This window comes from Chiloscyllium punctatum, chromosome 19 (genome assembly GCF_047496795.1).
Source record: "Chiloscyllium punctatum isolate Juve2018m chromosome 19, sChiPun1.3, whole genome shotgun sequence".
Taxonomy (NCBI): domain Eukaryota; kingdom Metazoa; phylum Chordata; class Chondrichthyes; order Orectolobiformes; family Hemiscylliidae; genus Chiloscyllium; species Chiloscyllium punctatum.
In genome coordinates, this window is record NC_092757.1 from 58,205,112 (window position 1) to 58,226,208 (window position 21,097).

Below are 21,097 nucleotides of genomic sequence, written 5' to 3' on the forward strand. Positions count from 1 at the left end.
CATTGCCATTGAATCTTTAAAAGTTACCTATTTGTGCCAAAGTTTTACGAAATGATAGTTAACTCCTCACAAACTATTTGTGTATTATAGATTCAAGATTTTCATTTCATAGCTCCCGAATTATCATTGCTTTGGCTTCCATATCAAACCCCAGAATATATCACCTTCTGAAACCAATCAAAACAAAATGCAGAGTAGAAAACCATATTAAACAACAGAAAGACAGAGAGAGAGAGAGAGAGAGAGATTGTTCAGTGAAGTTAGGGCCTGGGCAGGACATGAATAAATTGAGGCAGATAGGTGTTGGACATTTCGAGCTCTTTTCTTTCTTAGGTTATATGCAGGGTAGAAAATCAGCTTCAATTATACAAAAGACAATTTAACAAATTCATAACAGTTGAGCAACAGACGCATATGTTATACTGCAGCAAACAAAAGATGGTTTTGGTATGATTGTTTTATTTAGTAGTGGCTTTAATGCTTGACTGTATCAGTACATTGCAGGTGTGAATTCAGGGAGGGCCACTGTAGTTATGTTAACATATGCATCATTTGGGCCAGCCTCTCTTGACTTATGACCTTGTTCAGCTTTATGCTGAAAGTCAGATCTGACCACTGCCCAACGACCTTCACCTTCGGTAGGGCAAGGCGGCAGGTCCCAAATCTACTCCAGCCAAAATGGGGATCGAGCTCCATTATGTCAGGACCAATCTGACCAACACCGGCCATCCAGCGAACGGACCACTCTCCAAGGTTTCAAAGTGGCAACAATCAGCTTTACATGCATATTGCAGTCCACATTCATGAACAGTGATGGTAGAGGCTCCCATCTGCTTTCCATCACACAGCTTACCAGGAATCTCTGCCACTTTCACCACCTGTCACTGACATATGTTAGTAGAATTTAGAAGTAGATTGTTAATCTGTTTGGCTGCGTTATGAATGCGGGGTCGAGAGTGTGGTGCTGGAAAAGCACAGCAGGTCAGGCAGCATCTGCAGAGCAGGAGAATCAACGTTTCGGGTATAAGTCCTTCATCAGGGTGACCTGATAAAAGCCTATGCTCAAAACATCAACTCTCCTGTTCCTCAGATGCTGCCTGACCGGCTGTGCTTTTCCAGCAGCACACTCTTGACTCTGATCTCCAGCATCTGCAGTCCTCCCTTTCTCCTGCATTATGAATGCACCTTCTTTGGCCATCAAATTCTCGAGTATGACTTGAAACACAGAACTTCTGGCTCAGAGGCAGGAATGCTACCCAATGTGCCACAAGACCCGTTTTCTTACTTTAAGGTTGTTTGTATAATTTCTAATGGTGTATGACTGAACTTATGCAACATCCTGAATTAATCACCAGTTTTTGGAATGTTCAGTCATTTTCTAAAATCATAGGAATGTTTGACCCGTAATATATAAAGAGGAAATACATTTCTTCCTTTGTTAATGAGTCACACATCAAAAAATTAAATGAACACTCAAGGACTTCTCTAATTCAGTGATGGTGGAACAGTAAGGGATAAAAACTGAAAATAATGAAAATACAGGCAATTTCCAGTATTATCTGCTTCTGCCTCAGATTTCCAGTATCTATAGTCCTTCAACCTACTTTCAGTTCAAGGTTTATAATAAGTTTTAGTATTGCAGATACAGCTTATTTTCTGTGTTCAAATGAGAAATATGCAATATTCTATATGCATTCATACTAACAGTTAGGGTATAAACATATCTTACAAAATCTTGAATTTCTCAGTGGATTTTACATAAATCATGTCCCTCGATTGCATTTCTAAATGTTGTCATCCCCAGGTTGGAAGAAACACCTCTCATCCAGCACAATATAATCGATATTGTCAGAAAATTCAAGAGATACTTGGTAAATTAAGTGATCAAGTAACAATGCATCCTATAAAATTCTGAATTTTTGGCCTTGTCTGATTCTGCAAGTCTTTTGTGGGTTTAAACGTTTCTTAATTGGGAATTATACAGCTATCATGGTTTAAATGGACATACTATAAGTGGTCAACTCCTCCAACCATAATGGTGGCCTGCAATTTAAATGTAAGAAATGAACAGACACAACCAATGTGCATTCTGATTTGACTTCTTGTTCTAGACAGTGCATTGTAAATTAATCATTCTCCTGTCTTGTCGGTACTAACACTTGCCAGCAGCCAATAGCTTTCCATCACCTGTGTGAACACACCATTCTGCAGATATGAGCCTAGAATGTGAATTGGTAGACCAATATACCAGAAGGGGCCATTAGCTCAGCCAGCTAAATGACTGTTTTGTGATGCAGAGTGACACCAACAGTGAAGGTTCATTTCCCGCACCAACTGAAGTTACCACGAAGATCCCAACTTCTCAAACATCCCCCTTGCCTAAGTTGTGCTGACCCCCAGATTAAACTCTCGACCAGTCGTCTCAGATGAGGGCAGCCGATGGTCCTCTGGGACAATGACGACAGAATGCATCATAATCAAGGCAAATCACATGTTCACCCAACATTCAAATGTACATAGGCATTTACAAAAGGGTTTTGGACGGCAATTTGAAGGAGGAACCATTTGAATTTTCTTCTTCCTCCAAGTTGCTTTGCCATTTGTAGTGTCCTTCTTGCTACTATGAGATCACCTAGTTCAGCAAAATAAAAACAGGAATCAAAGCTAACACCTTCTGGTTTGTGGAGCTATATGTAGCCAAATATATACAGGGTAGTGTCTAATTTAAGGCCTTGGAAAAAGAATGTTCTTCAATAAGTATTTAGCATTGCTGTCAGGAGTTAATGAATATTCGACTTGAGCTCAAACATGTCGCCCATATTTATCACAATTTCTAAGTGACAGAATAGTACTAGCGAGAGTCAGCTGAGAAACTCTCTATGACTCCACAACTGTCTCAATGAGGCATTACTTCATTCATTGCTGAAATATATGCAAACTCAAAATTTGACCATAGAAAAGCCAAGAAGCAGCTGTGTTCCAACTCTAATTAAACAGAATACATGCTCCCAGGACTGTTTCTTTCAATCTTGCTGTCTTCTGGATGAGTCAGTTTTATTTCTCAGTCTGTAATATCACAGCCCCCAGTGCAACTGATGTTGATTTATTTTGCCACTGACATTGACTCCAGAAATGATGATGCGTGCAGCAGGTCTTTTGACAGGCTCTCTTGTGCCTCACGCATACGTTGCTGAGCTCGCCCAAATGCCGCTGAGTGGAAAAAAGACAAAACATACAGTGGAAAAACTGAAAAGGAAGGTTATCTTTTCAAACAAAATTACCTTCCATCCAATCAGGGAGTAGCGTAATGAGCTCAGTTATTCAGTGAAATGTGCAAACTGCCTTACCCCTTAATGAGGAAGGTTCTTCTAAGTGTTAGTCAAGTTTTTCAAATTTCCCACACCAGCCCTCCTGAAAATCAGGGCAAAATGTTAATTTAGCACAAATTTGGGACATCTATGTGCTGAGCCATTGGCTACAAGAAAATGCATTGGTATTGCCCAAACATATCTTGTCTGGGACCAATGTTCCCTTGAAACATTGTTATTGTGCAAAGCACTTTCTCCCCCAACAATGTGCAGTTCGTTTAACTGTTATTACATAACCATGCACACTTTACTTTGCACAACGACTGTGATATCTTTCAATCCTGCAGTTTAACAACAGTAATACCTCAGAGTCTTCCAATCAATACACAGAAGAAACTTTAGTCCCCAACAAAACTAGCCAGGACTTAATCCTCCATTCCACCCGAATGGGCTAGTTCCTAATGCAGTGTTTTATCAAGATCCCCAAATAGTCTCACCTTACACCAAGAAGGCAAAGAGACTAAAGAATGCAGTGGTGTGATAAGATACCATTGGCTATTCACACAGTATAAAGGTAAAGAAGAAATCAGCAGATAGTTAAGCAGTAATTTCCGGTGCCAGGAATAAACATCACCTATCAAATATTTATGTAACAGTTTCCAGTCAAGCCTAAATACATAGTATCGTAGCACAGCTACATCTTAATAATCACATACCTATGACAGATTGGAGGGAGGCCTGATGTGAAAGTCCACCCATACGTTCCAGAACATTTTGTGATTTTTTCCTTGCCATACTCGAATCAAGGAAAGACCTATCAAACACGACCACACAAACTCAACAGATTCATACACGTCTCAAAGTTCAGTTTCATAAAGTTCTATTTGGTTCATTAACATTCTTTAGGGAAAGAAATCAGCCACACTTATCCATAATGACCTAAATGTGACTTCAAGAGTCGAAGCATTATGGTTGACTAGGAAGTCACTCAAAATGTTTTCAAGGTTACAGCTCATTTCTACTGCTGCTAAGACAATTAACAGGGGTCAAAAAAATATTAGCTTTGCCCGCAATGCCATCGGAAAACATCACTCACCAGATCCAGTGATTCAAGTCACCCATCATGTCTGTCTGGTGTTCAGACAGCTGCTTGTTGGATGCTGCCTGAACTGCTGTGCTCTTCCAGCACCACTAATCTAGTATTTGCTTTCCAGCATCTGCAGTCATTGTTTTTACCTTCAGACATCTTTGGTCTACTCACCTGCACTGCTGCATGCAATGAAACCTCACGGTAACAGTTCCTGTTGTTTCTGTTCTGAAACCAAATCGACTCAATCTCTCTCCCTGAATGCAAAGAAGATAGTTTAACTGTATCTCAATCTTTGGTCTTTTTCCATAACATCCCTCATATTTCACATCATATTTCTTTCTCATTATATTAATTTTTCAAATTTCAATCTTCCGCCTTCCTTTCTTATCAAATTGCATTTATTGAGCCAAAGGAGACGATAATTAGTAGAGGTAAATAAAATGTTGTCCAAAGTTTACGCCACAATAGGAGGAATGATCGGTTTAGAGAAGCATGGTTGCAAGACAGAAGAAAGTTACAAAGATAGAGAGAACGGAGGACACAAAGGTTCTTAAACACAGATGAACATTTTGAATATATTGTAATCAACGCATTCATAGATTTTATTACATACATCTGGAGCTGTGTTGGAGGTGGTGGTGGTGGTGGTGGTGGTGGGGGGGGGGGGGGGGGGGGGGGGGGGGGTGGGTGGTGGGGGAGGAGCCTGAACTTAGGCCCTCTGTCTCAGATACACACAGGCACTACCACTGTGCCACAAAAGCCCAGGATGAGAATTATAAACTTAGAATGTGAAGGAATAAAATTAACCTAAGTCAATTAGGATATGGAGGAAAATTTGCTGCATGAGAGGATTAGAGTTTTAAATCAGCCAAAGTTTACCAAAAGCGGAGGGTAAATATTTGCCTTGTGGAGAGGAGCATGTGATTTTTTTTAAAAAACAGGCAGGATATTGCCTCATTACAATGATCAGGTGAGCCTGTATGATTAAGGACCAGTTGTTGATGCAACCTTCCATTTGCCTTCACGGTATCAATTGTACCACTGGAGTTGAAGGACTCTGTTGGATAGCAGTTACTGAATGGAGACCTTTGCACATCACATTACAGTCTGCTGTGAAATAAGTTTAGGTGAAGAGTGGTTTAAATGATGTACAGGCACCACCCTCTACCTGCCACCTCAGTCCTGATTGCTGATTTGCCAGTTGAGGTTATACTAATTTTTCAGCGAGCCTCTTTAACTGAAGCCAAAAATAGAAATTGCTGGAAAAGCTCAGCATCTGTGGAGAGAAATCAGAGCTAACGTTTCAGGTCAAATGACTCTTGCTCAGAACTCATGAGATCTCCAGAGCTTTTCCAGCAATTTCTGCTATTGTTCTCCTGAGTTGAGGTGTGAGGGATGGCATTAGGTGAGGCATTCGAAATGCAGAAGATACTAAAGGAGACAGAGTGAGGCAATGATAGTGTGGTGACATAGAAAGTGGAACAAAGGCTAGACAATGAGACTATGAGCCAAGTTAAAAATCACACAACACCAGGTTATAGTCCAACAGGCTTAATTGGAAGCACGAGCTTTCAGAGCACCGCTCTATCATCAGGTGGTTGCTGATTTGCCAGTTGAGGTTATGCTAATTTTTCAGCTAGTCTCTTTAACAGAAGCCAAAAATAGAAATTGCTGGAAAAGCTCAGCAAGTCTGCCAGCATCTGTGGAAATCAGAGTTAACGTTTTGATTTTTAACTTTGTACACCCTAGTCCTACACCGGCATCTCCAAATCATGACTATGAGCCAAACCAGCCTTGTAACTAACTCATACCTCATACTCAAAGTTTCATATTTATAGCTGAGACAGTTTTGTTACTGCAGTAACAGTATATTTTTATATCTTGTGTTTCCAGCTTTGGCAGGCACCTCCTTCCAACCCCAGCACTACGTAGATGAACAGCACTCAAGGTCAGATTGATTCATGTGCAGTTACTCACACAACAAGCAAGGTGGTTGTTGGAGGACCGCAACATCCTTGGTCTACTGCAGCAACTGATCACACTATGCTTAATCCATCACACAACACAGGACATCCCCTAGCAAAGTCTCTTTAAAAATAACCTTCTAACAGAACCTTTTTTATTTCCCTTCGTTTCTTTTCCTCCCTTTTCTCCCTTCCCCTTCTAGCTATTTTTTACTTTTAGCATTTTAGCTTCATCTTCTCTCCTGCTTTTCTCCATTCTGTTAAACCCCTTTGAATTGTTTTATTCCTTATTCTCCTTCTCAGTCATGTTCAAAGCTCTTGTGTCTCTTTTCAGACTTGACCCAGTTACATGTGCCTACACTTTGATAAAACGTTCACTCATGCTCAAAGTCCTGCACAGGACTTTATTTATTGAAAGATTCCCAGCACGATTCAAACTGCAATGGTGGAAAATGCCACCAAAGCTTGGAATTGAACAAAGCAGAGAAAAGGAAAACTAGCAGTCAAGTATTTTGCAGAAGCAAACCGAGATAGAAGTAGACTTTAAGCAATAGAATGCCCTTTCCCTGGGCCTACAAAACTGATAACCTGTGTTTAGTTAAAAGCAATCAATTCCAGAAATTAGTTTCTCACTGACAGAATGGAATTTTTTGCTATAATTTTCTTCCCTTTTTCCACTTAAGTCCCCATCTGCCCTTGGCTAACACACTGAAATGGCTATTTGACATTTGAGAGCCATGATTACAGACATCCACTGAGTCAAACCTAGTCTATCCACAGTCAACCTACAATGATCCTTTCTCCAGCAAAGATTACAGGTACTGTGCAACAATCAGGAACAAGAAATCAAATTATTTTGTTTCTCTTTCTTGCTTAGGAGATACCACAAACTGAAGTCCTGCAAGCAAACGTCTGGCTGAAATTTGCTGCTGCAGCATCAGAAGAGATCTAAAGTAGGATCTTCCTGCTCTTCAATTCAGTACCACACAGCTAGAACTTACAATTCAAGTGAGTAGGGCGAGGGTGGGCGCCTGTTACAGCTTAAAAATTTCACATCACCTCCACTAATTTTCATAGTTACCTTGAATGTGCTTGGGGTCCGCGTGTACGTCATATCTTCAAGTTCAAGGAAGCCACCAACAAAAAATCTTCGCATTTCTGCCACAGTCCCAGGGACAATCGGTCTCCAGGTCTGACAAGTCAGAATGCAGCTACCTGAAAATAAAAGAAATTACACAAAAGGCAAACAAAATATAGGCCAGTAATTAACTTTAGCTATTAACACCTCACCTCTGGTACCTAGCTTCAATTTCAACGCAGACAGAGCGATGAAAGGGTCTAACAGAAAAGGAGACAAGAGGCTAGAAATATAAAGTAGAAATACTGGAAAAGTATTCTGGTTGCAGATGTCTTGGAGAAATATCCAAAATGTTGAACATGTTAGTTTGTCAAAATCTAGAGTATCAATAGGAGCCGAATTTGCAGTTGTAAACCAAACCACACACACGTCACAAACCTATCAGAAGATAATTATTTTTCTTTAATCTCAGTTAGAGATCACGGCCAAGCAGGTGTGAGCAACCAAAAAATACCACATTGACCTAGTTAGCAATGTGCTTCTAAGGTTGAATACAAGTGGTTGGAGGCAGAGTAAAAGGAGATTTATTTTGCATTGATCTGTGGTGAGTGAGACTTGTAACTTCTCAATACTAACACTAGATAATAAAAAGAAAAATATCCCATTCTCCAACAGTGTCACTGGATGTGCATTAAAATATATAAGTATTTATCAACCTGATATTTTTCTTAATAGTTGAAATGGTCAATTTTGGTAATTCATCATTAAAAAAACCCTTTCCAGGGTAAGGAAAGAATATTGCAATCATAACTCATTGGATATTGGAATATTCATGTTGTGTTTTGATAAAGCAGCTCTTGAAAGTCTAGCTGCTATTACATATTTTGTTTCAACTAATTCCACCACAAACATTTGACTGATGATACATTGCGCATTGGGTTTGTTACCTGTGTTCTTGAAGGTGGGTAGGAATAATGTTTTTGCTTGTTCATCTGTCAACAATGTATCTCAAAAATTAACTTAGAAATTTCAACAAAACTTGGTAAAGGGATGGATGTGGCCTCAGAAAAAAACTGATTGGCAAAGAGGTGATTCTGTAAATTTTTTAAACATTTAAAAAATTGATTTTCCCAATTTTAAAGAAGATTACAAATTGTTTTAGAATGCGGTGTCTTAACTGCTGTGGAGTATTTCATTACAGCTGTGAAAATGTGAGCAGAGTCTTCACAGCAGGTTGTTAGATGTGGTTTGAGTTGAAGTCTCATCAGTGAGATGGAAGCTCTGAACAAAATGGTTTATTTTTCAACTTTGTAGTTACAGAAGGAAGTCACAGTGGTACATAAGCAAGTGAATTGGAATGGAAGTTTCCTGAGCATTGACGATAGAATGTCACCAGACAGAAACTGACCAATATTTCAGGTGAGGATTGTGTTGGAAAGTTCAGAGTTGTAAAGATGAAGGAGCTCAAAGACATAATTTCAAAGCTAAGTGCAAACTTAGCAGTAGAAGTGCCTCAATTTGCCATCAAGTGGGGCAGAAATAAGCCATTTTTTCCTTCTTGCTATAATATGCATGGAAGTCACAGAAAGACTAAACCAGCCTGGTTCAGATTCTTCCAATAGCTTCTCAACACTCACTGACCAGCTTCGCATTAAGAATGATCAGACAAGCATGGCAGAAGACCAATGTGGGAAACTATGGAATTGTTTGTCATCAGGAATGTGTGTGAAGGAGACTAGGGGGCACTGGTGAATTAAACACTCAAAAACAGTAAATGCTTCAAATCAGACAAGTTTGGAAATATTCCGCACTTGTGGAGGGATAGACCAGGTTTGAATTTTTTTCAGAACACATATCTTGTCAGTTGTCTCCTCACTTGGTATTTTCTGATTTGGGTTCTGACGAGAGACAATTTCTTACCAGGACTGTCTGGGATTCTGATGTACCCGTATCCCTCAATACGATGTCTTTGCCAGAAATCAGAAGAATGAACCCCAAAGTAAAGCACAGGCCACTGCGGCAGGGTATCTGAAAAATCCAGAAAATACCAGACCAATAATGACACTTAAACATTTCTCACTGTTACTGACAGTGTATTGTTAAGGTGCTCAGATACAGTAAAATTACACACGAGGGACTTAATGCATGGAGATAAAAAGATTTTTACACAAGGCGCTGGAAAAACATAGATACAGCTGAGCTTCATGTAAGGAAATGGGGAGAACAATTAAAAATAAAACCCCAAAAAAAACATTTAACTGCATCATGAACTGGCTATATATGTGTTTATTTGGTTTGGAGGATGTAGGTCAAAGATAGGCATCTGTGTCAAGACTAATTTCTAAATTATCACTGGTAATGAAAAGGTGAGGAGGAAAGCAGGAATTAGCACTCTTTGGAGAGTTGAATTGGGAAGACATTGGAAAAGACAACTTTTACTTTCACAGTTTTTAGATTCCCTCCAGTGTGGAAATGGGCCCTGCTGCCCAACCAGTCCACAGTGACCCTCCGAAGAGTAACCCACCCAGACCCATTTCCCTCAGACTAATTGACCGAACACCATGGGCAATTTAGCATGGCCAATTCACCTAAACTGCACATCTTTGGATTGTGGGAGGAAACGCACGCAACACGGGAAGAATGTGCAAACTCCACACACACAGACAGTCACCCGAGGCTGGAATCAAACCTGGGACCCTGGTGCTGTGAGGCAGCAGTGCTAACCACTGAGCCACCGTGCCACAGTTATTTTTGCCTGTAATTATTGGAGTGTTTTAAACAACATTTAACCTTATAATCACAGGTGTATCATTCGTAGAAGGTTATTTCAGATGCTGACACAGATGTCGTAAGTAGATCACCAATCCTTTCATACAGTGAATATTAATCTCTGGAAGATGATTGTTCTTAAACAGAGCCCAGTCCACACATGTAGGAAGAGTTTTATTTCTGCTGCCACTGATCACCAGCTCCCCATACTTATACAAGCATTTCACACCAAATTTACACTTAATTAATACATTCATCACCTTTTCTCAAATTCCATTAAGTCTCAGGTATTCCTTCAGACCATTTTAGATAATAAGGTTCCTCTTTTTCTCTCTAAACAAATCTTATATATAATATGAAAAGTAAAAGAGGAATCTGTTTATACACACAAACAAAAAAAGCATATAAAATAACAACATAAATTCTTTTATTTTTCTTTGCACTTTAAAGTTCCAAACATCCTTTTCCTGGTATATCCAACAGTTTCATAGAATTTGCTCCTTTCTTTGCAAAACAATCAGACAGCTGATTGCTGCTATTCACCCATTTCAATTCAGAGATTTCTCTATAATCCACTATCCATTTAAAACTATAATAGTCATCCTCAGGCTTTGCATTCAAAAATTTTGTTCAGCATACATTCTCCCATGGTGATATATTATCAATGTAGCACTTAATGTGTATTATTGCCGAATCCCTTTCTAGAATTTAGTGTCGTAGAGTCATACAGATGTACAGCATGGGAGCAGTCCCTTCGGTCCAACTCATCCATGGCTACCAGATATTCCAAACCAATCTAGTCCCACCTGCCAGCACCTGACCCATACCCCACCAAACCCTTCCTATTCATATACCCATCCAGTATGCCTTTTAAATGTTGGAATTGTACTAGCCTCCACCACTTCCTCTGGCAGCTCATTCCATACACATACCACCTCTATGTGAAAAAGTTTATAACTTTCCCCCCCTCACCCTAAACCTATGCCCTCTAGTTCTGGATTCCCCACCCCAGGGAAACAAATTTGTCTATTTATCCTATCCATGCCCCTCATGATTTTGTAAACCTCTATAAGGTCACCCCTCAGCCTCCAACGTTCCAGGGAAAACAGTCCCAGCCTATTCAACCTCTCCCTATAGGTCAGATCCTCTAACCCTGGCAACATCCTTGTATATCTTTTCTGAATCCTTTCAAGTTTCACAACATCTTTCCGATAGGAAGGAGACAAGTACATCTTGTCCCTCAGGATTCCCTCCAACAACTTGCCCACCACTGACATCAGGCTCACCGGTCTATAGTTCCCTGGCTTGTCCTTACCACCTTTCTTAAACAGTGGCACCACGTTAGCCAGCCTCCAGTCTTCCGGCACCTCACTTGTAACTATTGATGATACAAATCTTCCAACATCTTTGCAAAGAGAAAGGCTACATCTACCATGTCACAGTGAGTACGAGATTTTGCCACCAAGGTACATTTTTAGCTTCCCAAGTTAAACATTAACGTATACCTCCCTTTCCCATGAGAAAAATTATAAACTTTCTTGCACTTGAGAACCCATTACAGAGATTTGTAGAAGAAGCATCACAAAAAAACAAATTTCATATACCTGGCATCTCTCACTAAAGGGGAATTTCAAAACACAATACTTGATTTTTAATATTTTCAATGTTATGTTTGGTGAAATAACGTCTGCCATGTTGGGAATTTTTGTATCGTACTCAACTCTAACACTTCCAAACTGGCATCTGTCTTTGTTTGAATGACCAGCAATTCAGTTGTCCAATTAGACCTCAAAATGCCTCTATTTCAGCTTTAGAAGCTGCTGCATCTTTTTGTGAGGTCCTACTTTGACTAACAGCAATGGGGCTAACATTTTCCAACTAAGATTTCTGATACAATAGGACATCCAATCCTTTGTGTTCAGTTTATAATCCAATGTACTTAAAAGCCACAGAAGCCTCACTTTCAATTTTAGAATTCTGCTTTAAACCCATCTATGACAACATTTTCAAATTCACTGCTCCCATCCATTAAAAAAAAATCAACGAATGTCATGAAATTTCTGAAATCTGCCCTCATGGTATAACTAAAACAATGCAGGATCTGCTTTTAATTGAGGACAGCCCAATAAGACAACCCTTACTGAAAAGTATCGAACTCTAGAAGCATCATTTAGGTCATATACACAATTATTTTTACTTCCAGAGTGTCTCCACTGTGGAAATATCCTCTTTAGATTTACTTTTCAAATTCCTTTTAGCATCTTAGATACCTCAATAAGAGTAATCGATCAATTAGATCCCCTCTCATTCTTCTAAACTCTAGAGAATATAGGCCTAAACTGTTTGATCTCTTCACAAGACAAACCGATCTCTAAAATTAATCTCATGGAGCTCCCTGAAATGTCTCCAAATCAACTACATCACTTCTCAAGTTGGACCAACTTTGTTCACAATATTCCAGGGGCAGTCTCATTAATGCCTTGAACAGTTGCAGCAACACTTCCCTACTTTAATACCCTATTCCTTTCGCAATAAATTCCATTTACCTTCTTTATTACCTGCTGCACCTGCAAACTAGTTTTCATATGGAGTATGTAAAAAAAAACTGATATGGACTATTATCTTCCGACCATCCTCTGCTATCAATGTTATACATGAGATGCTTGTTGTTTTTAACCAGAGAGCTTTATTTCAATTAAGCACATTATATAAAACAATACAATACTGACTACTAGTTCCCCTTATTTATATAACCAATTCAGACTCAATTTATCCGTAATTCAAATATCTATCACCTATTCTCACATTAGGCCTCAGTTATTTTGTCTGATGATAACAGAGAGTACCGGTTAGGAATGGCAATACTTGGGGTGATAAGCAGGCTCTCTTTGGAAAGAAGGTGGTGCCACAATGGAAGACTGGACCCAAGAAAATCATCCACAGGAGCTTTCGTCACATGCCTGTCTGTAGTCAGGGAAGCAAAACTCTCAGGCATTAGTAATGTCTGGCCACTTGCTCTGGCTCTTCAATATGAACTGCAGGGTTAGATGGAGACAAATTCAGTTGTACATAACCTGCAAGCCAATGTCCCAAAAAGTTGGATGGACAAGCAAAAGAAAGATTCTTAATGTTCTGTGATGTTCTGTTGTGCAGTTTTAGGTAACTGAACCCTGGTAGTATTCTGTATCGACACAGATTGAGCACCTCAACTACACGTACCCAAGTACCTCATACAGGAAGGCAGAATGCAATACATACATCATCAATAAAACATTCAACCTCTGTACACCATTAGTAGCTAGAGTTGCATGTACTTAAGCATTAGAATAGGCTTGCACAAGCCTGTAGTGGCTAATACACACAGAAGAAAATCCACAGTTCAGCCCTTCAATATCCAGTCCCCTCAAAGGAAGTCTCAAGGCGTTGATAATTTATCTCAAAGTTCAAGTAATTCCTTAAGAGTATCAAGAGACATAACACAAGAGATAAAGTAGACAAAGTCTGAAATACTTTGCATTCTTAATTTCAATATCACAGTCAGATAATAACACGACGTACTGGTACAATGTTGTCAAGTTAGAGGGAACAGCTAAGCACCCTGTATTTGTGTTTCATTAGGCACCTTTGCAGTTTACGCCACATTAAAAAAAAGAGTAACACTACTTAAAAAAATGATTTAACAGTTGTTAGTAATAAATAGTATGTACTCATGCATGCAGAAATCTCATGTAGTATTGGGATTATGAAGTATTGTTTGATAGATGGCCCTTGTGAGCAGGTGTGTAGATTTGCAGATCCCCTGACACACCAGAAGACTACTTTGCTTGCTGACCATTAAACCCTTTAGGATTTGGGGTTTAATCTCATTCAAAATTTTCTATTTCCACCTTCTTTAAATTCTCCAATATTTTTAGCCCAGGATCTCTAATCCACAGCTGAGATGGCAATATGTATCTTACAATATGGAGCTATGAGGGAGCAACTGGCCAAAGTTCAATGGTTTAATACCTTAACAGGGAAGACCGTGGAGGAACAATGGCAGATATTTCTGTGTATAATGCAGAAGATGCAGGATCAGTTCATTCCTAAAAGGAAGAAAGATCCCAGGAGGAGACATGGGCGGCCGTGGCTGACAAGGGAAGTAAAGAAACATATAAGGTTAAAAGAGAAAAAGTATAACTTAGCGAAGATAAGCGGGAAAACGGAGGACTGGGAAGCTTTTAAAGAACAACAGAGGATTAGTAAGAAGGAAATACACAGAGAAAAAATGAGGTACGAAGGTAAACTGGCCAAGAATATAAAGGAGGATAGTAAAAGCTTTTTTAGGTATGTCCAAGGCAAAAAAATGGTTAGGACAAAAATTGGGCCCTTGAAGACAGAAGCAGGGGAATATATTACTGGGAACGAAGAAATGGCAGAGGAATTAAATGGGTACTTCAGATCTGTGTTCACTGGGGAAGACACAAGCAATCTCCCTGAGGTAACAGTGGCTGAAGGACCTGAACTTAAGGGAATTTCTATTTGCCAGGATTTGGTGTTGGAGAGACTGTTAGGTCTGAAGGTTGATAAGTCTCCGGGACCTGATGGCCTGCATCCCAGGGTACTGAAGGAGGTGGCTCGGGAAATCGTGGATGCGCTGGTGATTATTTTCCAGAGTTCAATAGAATCGGGGTTGGTTCCTGAGGATTGGAGGGCGGCTAATGTTGTGCCACTTTTTAAGAAGGGTGGGCGGGAGAAAGCAGGAAATTATAGACCAGTTAGTCTGACCTCAGTGGTGGGAAAGATGCTGGAGTCTATTATAAAGGATGAAATTACGGCACATCTGGATAATAGTAACAGGATAGGACAGAGTCAGCATGGATTTATGAAGGGGAAATCATGCTTGACTAATCTTCTTGAATTTTTTGAGGATGTAACTCGGAAGATGGACGAGGGAGATCCAGTGGATGTAGTGTACCTGGACTTTCAGAAAGCTTTTGATAAAGTCCCACACAAGAGGTTAGTGAGTAAAATTAGGGCGCACGGGATTGGGGGCAAAGTACTAGATTGGATAGAGAATTGGTTGGCTAACAGGAAACAAAGGGTAGTGATTAACGGCTCCATTTCGAAATGGCAGGCAGTGACCAGTGGGGTACCGCAGGGATCCGTGCTGGGACCGCAGCTTTTTACAATATATGTAAATGATATAGAAGATGGTATCAGCAATAACATTAGCAAATTTGCTGATGACACAAAGCTAGGTGGTAGGGTGAAATGTGATGAGGATGTTAGGGGATTACAGGGTGACCTGGACAAGTTAGGTGAGTGGGCAGATGCATGGCAGATGCAGTTTAATGTGGATAAATGTCTGGTTATCCACTTTGGTGGCAAGAACAGGAAGGCAGATTACTACCTCAATGGTATCAAATTAGGTAAAGGGGCTGTTCAGAGAGATCTGGGTGTTCTTGTCCACCAGTCAATGAAGGCAAGCATGCAGGTACAGCAGGTCGTGAAGAAGGCTAATAGCATGCTGGCCTTCATAACAAGAGGGATTGAGTATAGAAGCAAAGAGGTGCTTCTGCAGCTGTACAGGGCCCTGGTGAGACCACACCTGGAGTACTGTGTACAGTTCTGGTCTCCAAATTTGAGGAAAGACATTCTGGCTATTGAGGGAGTGCAGCGTAGGTTCACGAGGTCAATTCCTGGAATGGCAGGATTGCCTTACACGGAAAGACTGAAGCGACTGGGCTTGTATACCCTTGAGTTTAGAAGACTGAGAGGGGATCTGATTGAAACGTATAGGCTTATGAAAGGACTGGACACTCTGGCAGGAGGGAACATATTTCCGTTGATGGGGGAGTGCCGAACCAGAGGACACAACTTAAAAATACGGGGTAGACCATTTAGGACAGAGATGAGGAGAAACTACTTCACACAGAGAGTGGTGGCTGTGTGGAATGCTCTGCCCCAGAGGGCAGTGGAGGCCCAGTCTCTGGATTCTTTTAAGAAAGAATTGGATAGAGCTCTTAAAGATAGTGGAGTCAAGGGGTATGGAGATAAGGCTGGAACAGGATACTAATTAGGAATGATCAGCCATGATCATATTGAATGGCGGTGCAGGCTCGAAGGGCAGAATGGCCTACTCCTGCATCTATTGTCTATTGTCTAATAAGGATGTAGGGAAAATACATTGAAAAGAGAGCTCTGTCAAAATGACAAACTCCAATGTTTGCATGATTATATCATGTTCAAATAAAAGCAGTTTGGATAAGGTATAGCATTACTTCAGGCCTTGTGAAATTGTAAGGCAGTAGGAGACAAAAAAAGAGAGAACTGACTGAATAGGAAGGGTTTGGAGGGATATGGGCCGGGTGCTAGCAGGTGGGCCTAGATTGGGTTGGGATATCTGGTCGGCAGGGACAGGTTGGACCGAAGGGTCTGTTTCCACGCTGTACATCTCTATGACTCTATGACAGGGAAAGAAAATCTAATCAAGATTTGTTCAGTTGGTTACTCTCATTCATTTCATATTGGTTAATAGAGCGCTACCTGTGTTACTCTGAACGCATTGTGGTTAACACTCTGGTATAGAGAACAATTAACGCAGCAAGTTTCAAAATGAGTTATTGGATAGTCCAGCCTAGGATGACTGTTGAGGCATATCTAACCCTCCCTGATTATGATCATGCCTGCTGAGAGGAAGTTTATCATGAGGGAAGCACAAAGTAATTTTATAAATACTTTCTAGGATTTGAGCATCATTAGCAAAGCCAATATACATTAACCATCCCTAATTATTCATTGCAGGAAGTGGCAATGAGCCACACTCCTGAATTGCTGAAGTCCATCTGGTGTGGGGACTCCCAGTGCTATTAGGAAGGGAATTCTGAGATTTTGACTCTGATATAATTCCAAATCAGGTAGTGTGTAGCTTGGAAGGGACTTGCAAGCAGTGGTGGTGTTCCCATGCATCGGCTGCCCTTGTACTTTGAGGTGGTAGAGGTCGTGACTGATTGTCCAGTCATCAGCAAACATTCCCATTTCTGACCATATGATGGAAGGAGGATCAAGTCCTTGAAGATGGTTGGGCATTGAACACTACCTTGAACTCCTGCAGCAATGCCTCAGGGATGAGATGAGTGGCCACCAATCACCATGCCAGTTTACTTTGTATCAGGTATGGCTCCAAGTAATGGAGAGTTTTTCTCCATTACGACTGCCTTAAATTGTGTTATGGTTCCTTGATGCCATACATCATCAAATATTACTTTGATATCAAGGGGAGTCACTCACCTCAGGAATTCAGCAGTTATGAGTGAAGAGAAAAAGATGACAAAGGTAGCCCCCTACAGTCAAAAAGAGGGGATGTTACAATGGGGATAAAAGAGATGGTGAACCAATTATGTCTATACTTGGTCTGTCTTCAAAAAGGAGGACACAAATAACCTCCCAAAAATGTAGAGGAACACAGGGTCTAGTGAGAAAGGGGGAAACTGAAGAAAATCAACATTCATAGGGAAATAGTGTTGGGGAAATTGATCGGATCAAAATCCGATAATTCTCCAGGACCCAATAATCTCCACGGTGCTTAAGAAAGTGCCCCAGAAACACGATATTCCCTGATGGTCATCTTTCAAGATTCCATGGATTGGAGGGTGAGTAATATAACCCCACTAATTGAAAAAGGAGGTGGAGTGAAAACAGGGAATTATAGACCAGTTAGCCTGACATCAACAGTGGGGAAAATGTTAGAGTCCATTATTTCATTTAATTATTGTCATATGTATTTTATTACAAGGTACAATGAAAAGTGTTGTGTTGTAGTGTCACCACTCACCAGCACCATCTTAAAATACAGAAAAATAAACCACAATATAAAATATAAAGGCAGGAAAATGAAAAAAATAACAACAACATTTACAGCCCTTCTTGTTAAGTGCTCCACCACAGGCCCTGGGCCTGGTGGTCAGGCAGGAGCCCCCTTCATGTCGCCACTGGAACAAAAGTCACCTTTCTTCAGCGCCACCTCATTTCCACCGACAATCTCACCACTATGAGTGTTCAACTAACCACACCAATGCATGTGCCAGCAATGTAACTGGGTACAGCACCGACTCAAACTCGACTTTGCCACCACCACGAGTCTGCTTTTGGAGATGCTTTCTTACGTTAGTTAATTAATTGTCCACCAGCATTCACAAATGGATGTGGCAGGTCTGCAGAACTTGGGTACAATTTATTTGATTTTGGATTGTTTCGCTTGTTTATGAGACCATAAGACATAGGAGCAGAAATCAGGGCATTCAACTCATTGAGTCTGCTCTGCCATTCAATCATGGCTAATATGTTTCTCAACCCCATTCTCCCGCTTTCTCCCCATAACCCTTGATCCCCTTTACAATCAAGAACCTATCTAGCTCATCTTGAATATACTCAATGACCTGGCCTCCACAGCCTCTGTGGCAGTGAATTCCACAGATACACTACTCTCTGGCTGAAGAAGTTTCTCCTTATCTCCATTCTAAAAGGTGTTCCCTTTACTCTAAGGCTGTGCCCTTGGGTCCTAGTCTCTTCTACCAATGGAAACATCTTCCCAATATCCACTCCCAATCTCCAGGCCATTCAGTATTCTGTATGTTTCAATTAGATCCCCCTCATCCTTCTAAACTCCATCAAGTATAGACCCAGAGTCCTCAAACATTCCTCAATTATTAAGCTGTTCATTCCTGGGACCATTCTTGTGAATCTCCTCCGAACATGCTCCAAGACCAGTACATCCTCCCTGAGATATAGGGCCCAAACCTGTGCACAATACTCCAAATGTGGTCTGACCAGAGCCTTATAGAGCCTCAGAAATACATCCCTGCTTTTATATTCAAGTCTCTCAAAATAAGTATCATAATTGCATTTGCCTTCCTAATGACTGACACAACCTGCAAGTTTACTTTGAGAGAATCCTGGAGTAGAACTCCCAAGTCTCTTTGCTCTTCAGACTTCTGAATTTTCTTCCGATTTAGAAAATAGTCCATGCCTCTGTGCTTCCTACCAAACTGCATGACCTCACACTTTCCCATGTCGTACTCCATCTGCCACTCTCCTAACTTATCCAAATTCTTCTGCAGCCTCCTCAATGCTACCTGTCCCTCTGTCTACCTTTGTATTGTCTACAAACTTAGCCAGAATGCCCTCAGTTTCTTCATCTAGATCATCAATGTATAAAGTGAAAAGTTGTGGTCTCAACACTGAGCATTGCGGAACATCACTTGTTACCAGCTGCCACCCTGAAAAGGACCCTTTTATCCCCATTCTCTGCTTTCTGCCAGACAGCTAAGGTTCGATCCATGCCAGCATCTACCCTCCTCTGTGCCACCTTGTCAAAGGTCTTTTTGAAGTACAGGTAGATAACATCCACTGGTTCACCTTGATGTAATCTGCTTGTTACTTCCTCAATTGGTGATGGTGCAATTAGCTGAAATGTATGATTTCTTAAGCATGTTTCCATCAGACTGTTCCTTGATTTGTCTTTGTAGGTTGACATGATTGCATTTGTCATTGTTTTTTTCCCAGGCCTAATTGGATGCCAGGTAGCCTGTCCCTTTTTATTTCTTGTTGACTTTTCTGAATCAGTTTGGTACATGAGTGGCTTGCTGGGCCATTTCATAAGGGTAAAAACAATGACTGCAGATGCTGGAAACCAGATTCTGGATTAGAGGTGCTAGAAAGGCACAGCAGTTCAGGCAGCATCCGAGGAGCAGTAAAATCGATGTTTCGGGTAAAAGCCCTTCATCAGGAATGCAGCCATTTCATAAGACAGCTGAAATACAGACTTTGCTGTAGGTCTGGAGCCATGTGGGTGCAGATCAGATGAGGATGGCACAATGAACCCTCCAAGTGACATTAATAAACCAGATGATTATATGGTTACATAGAACATAGAAAAATACAGCGCAGTACAGGCCCTTTGGCCCTCGATGTTGCGCCGATCCAAGCCCACCTAACCTACACTAGCCCACTATCCTCCATATGCCTATCCAATGCCCGTTTAAATGCCCATAAAGAGGGAGAGTCCACCACTGCTACTGGCAGGGCATTCCATGAACTTACGACTCGCTGAGTAAAGAATCTATCCCTAACATCTGTCCTATACCTACCACCCCTTAATTTAAAGCTATGCCCCCTCGTAATAGTTACTGATCCTAGCTTTCAATTCCAGACTTGTGTTCATTTACTAAGTTTTCCATCACTACCACCTGGTCCCCATTATTACAAGGCCCAGTAAAATAAAAGCTACGAACAAAAGCTGATCCCCACTCTCCCAGTTTGCACCCAATCCCTGTCATTCCCATACAAGAAAATGCAAAGACCAGCTATTCCGCGACCAAAGCTCTTTACACACGGCAATTTTGTAATAGCAATAGAAGCTTAAAGATCATTATCTCGGGTGCTTAGATTATGGGAAGAATGCATTGAGAACTGGGAAAGAAATAGTTGGACTGGGACCAGAAAAGAAAGCAGAGAGCTTCGGTATCTGTGTACAAAGCATATTGTTTGGCATTTGTGATTCTACAGATAGAGGAAAAACCTTAATTTCTCAAACAAATTAGGATACTTCCACTGGTGGAGTTTCTGAGATCCTATATAATTCAGAGGGGCTTCTGGCTTCAAAAAAGAAATTGGAAACTCACCCTCAGGCTGATCCTCACTTCTTAAGGTCATTTCAAAGTTGAAAGGATATGAAAAATAGGCCACATTCTCCTATTTAAAATAATAACAGAAATTAGACAGAGCGCTCTTCAGCGTTGATGTTCAATGCTTTAAGCACTGGTTTGCTTTAACCTTTCAGTACCCAAGATTTTCTGCTAAAACTGAAGTACACTGGAATCTTATTCCAAAACAGTTCCCTTAAATC

The 21,097-nt window shown here is 40.7% G+C and overlaps 1 protein-coding gene across 5 annotated transcripts in view; it reads right to left on the minus strand.

The window, feature by feature from the left end:
- Positions 1 to 439: 439 nt before the first annotated feature.
- The window catches only part of mks1 (MKS transition zone complex subunit 1), a 67,253-nt gene continuing 46,595 nt past the window's right edge, over positions 440 to 21,097 (minus strand). For all 5 annotated transcript variants that reach the window (XM_072589453.1, XM_072589452.1, XM_072589451.1 and 2 more), the window contains 6 exons: positions 20,874 to 20,943; positions 9,361 to 9,468; positions 7,444 to 7,577; positions 4,570 to 4,652; positions 4,025 to 4,122; positions 440 to 3,210 (listed from right to left, as the gene is read on the minus strand). In XM_072589453.1, coding sequence (XP_072445554.1) covers positions 3,104 to 3,210; positions 4,025 to 4,122; positions 4,570 to 4,652; positions 7,444 to 7,577; positions 9,361 to 9,468; positions 20,874 to 20,943 — 600 coding nt within the window. In that variant the 3' untranslated portion in view covers positions 440 to 3,103. The remainder of the gene's footprint in view (positions 3,211 to 4,024; positions 4,123 to 4,569; positions 4,653 to 7,443; positions 7,578 to 9,360; positions 9,469 to 20,873; positions 20,944 to 21,097) is intronic.